This window comes from Formica exsecta, unplaced genomic scaffold, assembly GCF_003651465.1.
Source record: "Formica exsecta isolate Colony F162 unplaced genomic scaffold, ASM365146v1 scaffold11, whole genome shotgun sequence".
Taxonomy (NCBI): Eukaryota; Metazoa; Arthropoda; class Insecta; order Hymenoptera; family Formicidae; genus Formica; species Formica exsecta.
In genome coordinates, this window is record NW_021848439.1 from 535,084 (window position 1) to 540,535 (window position 5,452).

Sequence of the window (5,452 nt, forward strand, 5' to 3'; positions counted from 1 at the left end):
AATAATTTCTCTGATGTTTCTGAGATGTGCACGAGACAGTCGCGCAGATTTGTATTGAGCTCACCGGGTGTCTGTTGGAGAAGAACAGTACTGTCTCACGAATATCAAACAGACCACCGTCGGGGGTTTAAAAGGCGTGCAAGTACTGAGGAAGGAACAGCCGGCGTTCTCATGTTAATCGGATGCCTTAAAAGTCGGTCGTGGGTCGTCTCGTCTCTCACGAGTTGTCAAAGTAATTTTCGCAGAATCCTCGCGCGCGCTTGCCTCCGGGAGAACGTTCCGCTTGCGCGGGATGAAAGTAAAATTGAATTCGGCGTGCACACGTTACGTCTTCTCGCCTGCGGGCAGGCGCTCTCTTAGAACGTTCGTGGTATGTACTTATATGTCAAGGTCGCCTTCCACACAAGCTTATACGCCGCGCGTGTTGCCTCTCTTCTACCGATTTATCGGAATAAGTTCGTACAATCATTAACGAGGGATTACTTTCAGAATACAAACAAACAAACCCTATATTGTTAACAAGATTTTTTTGTTAAATACATTTATCTTGCAAATTATTTTGTTGGAATTGGAATTTTGGAAAAGACGAAAATTGCAGTATTTTCTCTAGTTTCACGACTGGATAATTCATGATTCATTATTCATACAATAATCGAGCGATCCATGATCTATGACATTATGTCGCAAGAGAGGCGCGCGAGGATCGTCACGTTTAATCACGTCGAAGCGAAACTCCTGCTGTAAAAATCTAACGCTTATAATTCTTTACGAGCATTGAGACACACTCCATCGCGTCCATGCTTTCGGCATAAAAGATTGCGAAATGGAAAATTTATCAACGGCATAATTTCATGTCAAAAAATTTGTACAAAATCAATAGATAAATCGACGCGGATCGTGTTTGCGCCAACTCTTGTTTCGGAGCACATATATTTCAAAATGTAGGAAAAAAAGAGGTCATGGTGTTCGGTGGGTTACATATGAAAATATACTGACGATACCATATAATGTATATAATACGTAAATTAAAGAAATTACGTTAAATTGTATAAACGAGAACAATTGAAGTATATTTAATTTAAACACGTTTGATACTTGACCTGTTGGTGCTACACAGCATCGGCATCATTATTTTCATCCCATCATCATTTCGTTATTTATCGTTTCTTAAGCGCGCGATCGTGACTACGTGATCGCGCAGGTCGATATGAGAATCAATCGGGATCATCGAAAAATCTATATATAATATAAAAGAAACACGCTGAAATCGATGTCGTGACGAAGTAAACTTTCTCCTTGGCGAGGGCGCGATCCAACGAAAGCGAAATGACGGACGCGCATACCTAGGAGGAACCGATAATGGTAATCGCGAATCTGATAGTCTAATTATGTTAGTTGCATAACCGTATTGCTTGGTTCAACGTTGGAATTTAGAACCGCTCATGAGCATCGAAATTATCTTGAAGATACTTGTTATATTAAGCAATTTCTCTGAAAAGATAGGTACAACTAATTTTTTTCAAATTAAAATAATTTTTTAATAGCATAAATAACGAAAAAAGATATATCACATATATATTCAAGAGAACTTATTTTTTTAACATATAATAATAGACAAAAACCGTGATAGACAAAAAACATTCTAAAAAAAATTCTTACATAATAGTTTGTTCATAATCAACCTTTAAAGTCTTGGAATTCATTACTTTGTTTAGAAGACGCCATTGGATTTTTAAAACCGTTTTGTCTGCGCAACAATTCGAATCCCGCGAATTGCGATAAAACGCGAGAAGGGGAACGTGGTGCATAGAGGATGATCGGGATCAGATCATATCTCTCGAGCATGCAGCCAGCTATTGTATTTACCGTCAGCGCGGAGGTAGACTTTAGATTCGTGTAGAGATATTTCGTGCATTTAATTGGCGGTGCTAGACATTTATCGACATAAAGATGGCTCTTACAATGAGATTATTTGATATAGTTGAGTAACGTGATTTCCACACGAGCGACGATTGTTAAATAATTGTCGTCTTGTTCTATATATAGAAGGAAAGATTAGATGATTAGATGAAACGTTAAATTAAATGTCGATCAAACGAGTCGTTTCGTTAATTTTTAAATAGTATTTTTATTAAAGTGATTTATCTCGATTCTGTTATCTACCTACGTCATGTATAGTAAAATATCTTATTTGCTTCCTGAAGCAGTAACCTTGTATCGGGAAACATTCACGACAATTAATCACGATGCAATTTTTGAAGTAACTACCGCACGGTATCCGAAACATCGATCAAGCCAACGTATCTAGAATTGTCAATCGCAAGTAGCAATTCGGCCGGGGCGTGATTTCGTGGCGGTAGCGCGAGAGATCTACGATGATCGGGCTAGCGATTAGATATTTCGAGGTGCATTCAATCGTTGCATCCGCCTGATTGCGAGACTCGTATGCAGATTCCCGCACAGATATCACGAGATACAAGCCTGCAGAAATGTAGGCGATTTCGGCCTGCCAATATACACAGATCAAAGAATAGGAGATAAGAATTAAAAGAAGTTTAATGAGATTTATTAAAAAAAGAATGTTATTTCGTTATATAACGCCACATATTTATATTCAAACTATGGTCATAGATGTGTATTTCTCTCACTATTGTTTTCAAATAATTGGCAAATTATATAATGTAATATGGGGATAAACAAATATGTTAAGTAACCGTGAATTGGAGAAATTTGGTGGAATACGCCACATTTTCCAGGGTAGATTCCTTAAAATACGCCCCGGGGGCAGAGTGATTTACGAGAAGAGAGACGTCAAGTCCGAGATTGAAGAGGCTTGTCTTGCGCGAAAAATATTTTCAATTTAACGTAACAGAGAGACGAGAGTCTTCTCGCCGCGTAATTTCGTACTATTATCCGCGCTATTCCTTGAAGCGCGGCATCACCGACGAACTAGTGATTTAATCGTTCCGACCACGGAGATATACGCATTGAATATGGAAAATACCTTAGGAATAAATTAATTTCAAGGATCGCCCCCTCCCGAGTAATTTGTAATCGCGCGACGCTCATTTAATTAACACAACGTCGTATTTTACGTTTCTATTAATGCAAATGAATGTAGAGGCATCCGCACTAGAGATCTTCCCCCCCCCCTCTCTCTCTCTCTTTCTGTCTCTTTCTGTCTCTCCTACGTCGTCGACGCCGGATCGATACGCGATTTTGCGACACGGTATATTTATTAATACGCATACATCTCTCGTCCTTTTTCGGTGCGAGACCCACCATGTATTGTCCTCGAACGCGGCATAAGCGAGCTCCTGAATGTAACGGACATCGGCTAATGCGATGTCGTAATTCTCGTTTTTATATTCGCGGCACGTCTCGCCGTAAGATGCGCGCATTTATCTTATTTAAATCGCACGCTTTGTGTATCCGCGAGGATACGCGCCGCACGAGGATTGTGTCGCGCGTTTTGGATTAGCACGTGCTCCGTTCCCGGGATATTGCTCGCCCAGAGAGTGCTATTTCTCAGCTGGAATCGCGAAAATCTACTTTCGGGGATATACTTAGACAGAATAATTCAGTAATTGTATAAGAATAAACGATGCGCATGGATAATTCCGATGCAAATTTTTCATAGAGACTCTCTTCGAAAAACTTACGTAATAATTATATAATATATAAAAATACACAGGTGAAAAATATTGTATATAAACGATACTAAATTTTGCGCATCACAAGATATGTCCGGCAGCGCTGACAATTACATCAAAATCTCCCGCTATTTCGCCACGTCCATTATTACGTCATCTACACATGCGGCCCATCATTAAATATTGCTTTGTGTTGTATTCGCGAACTAGCCAACCGAATTCATTCACCGATGTATTCAAATCGCGAGCGATTTGATGTTTTAATGAGCGGAACATCCGTGATGTGTTTATGGCACAACGAAGTTAGATGAATCTCTCGATCGCAGAAAAAAACGTGTAACTGAATTTACGCTTCAACACTTTTATTTCATGGCTAGGGGCAACGCTTAAAATATAAACACTGCCGTCGCAATGATTCTTTACACAGTGCACGTGTGCTGCAAGACTTCTTAATTAACACAATAATACTAATTCTTTGCAATGTGAAAGGAATTTATCTTACGTAGAATTCGCATGATATATATGTGAATATAAGAAAATAAAACATAAAGATCGTGATTTAGAGGCATATAACTTCAATGAATTCAATTCTCGACATTATAAATTGACGGAAATGTTTAATTCACTGTAATTAATTCACTCATATGATCAAAACATAATGATGAACTTTTTACAAGTCATCCTCCTCGGGATGCTGAGCAATGTACTCTAGGGCTTTTAGGATAGCGGAGGGTATCGGAGGCGCCGTCGGCAGATGATCTCCCGTAGGCTGGAAACCATTCTCGTCAGCGACATAGCTCAAGGCAATGGGTCTGCCATCGGGATCGGGATAACTAAAGGAACCCTGAACGTAAAGAGCGTCCTCCTTGTCATTTTTAATCTTGACGAGCTGGCCCTGTTCTTGCGCCTGAATACCGTTTCCGGTCTCGTAGTTGTAGTTGTACGAACCATCCGGGCTTGGTCCGTAAATATGCAAAGCCAGATTGGGGATCAGGGTATCGTGCGGTTTCAGTACAGGAAGCGCAAATACTGCGGACATGCAGCAAAGTACGACGATCTAAAAATATTATGCAGTCAAGTCAAGATAGAAGAATTTCATGAGTGTGACAATCGGAATAATACAGAATATATGTTTCAACTGTAAAATGCGTTCAAAATTCAAGTTTTACATGTGCTTCTGTTATTGGAATCGATATATGATATTTATCTGATTCGATATAATTAATTTTTTTTCTATAACCTGAGACTAAAAATATTACAGGAATGCATATACATAGGATACTTCTTTTTAGCTTTATGAACAATCCAATATTCTTCAAATTAAAAATACAGACAAAAAAAACACAAAAAACGAATAATTACATAGATTAATAATTTTCTCTATTAATTTTATTATATAATATATAGACTTACTAAAGCGTTCATGATGCTGATGGCGGCTGTTTGTTTCCTTATAAAATGAAAAAATTGAAGAGGCGCCTCTTATATATAGCATTGCTAAGACGCGAGGGGATTCTCTCTCTCGTTAATATATTTTTAGCCAGTGTGTTAACACATATTAACTCACATGTACGTTGTGACATATATTCAACGAATTATAATGAGAACTTAAGGCGAGGTGACTGCAAAAATGGTGACATAAAAATCGACTCACTAGTAAAATATTCAACTTTGTTGAATATTTATTGATTTTACTCGAAAATCGAATAATGTACTTAAAAACTTAATTGGGGACCATTTTGAGAATTTTATTGTTTCAAATTTTCAAACTTTTCTTCTATCTAGATTTTTATGATTAA

General features: G+C 38.2%; 1 protein-coding gene across 1 annotated transcript; it reads right to left on the minus strand.

Annotated features, from left to right (window-relative positions):
• Positions 1 to 3,798: 3,798 nt before the first annotated feature.
• Positions 3,799 to 5,107, minus strand: LOC115235600 (endocuticle structural glycoprotein ABD-4-like). Its single transcript, XM_029807501.1, has 2 exons — positions 5,067 to 5,107; positions 3,799 to 4,710 (listed from the first exon to the last, which is right to left on the minus strand). Exons 1-2 carry the CDS (start codon positions 5,076 to 5,078, stop codon positions 4,324 to 4,326), a joined length of 399 nt encoding a protein of 132 aa, XP_029663361.1. The 5' UTR covers positions 5,079 to 5,107; the 3' UTR covers positions 3,799 to 4,323.
• Between the last annotated feature and the right edge of the window lie 345 nt (positions 5,108 to 5,452).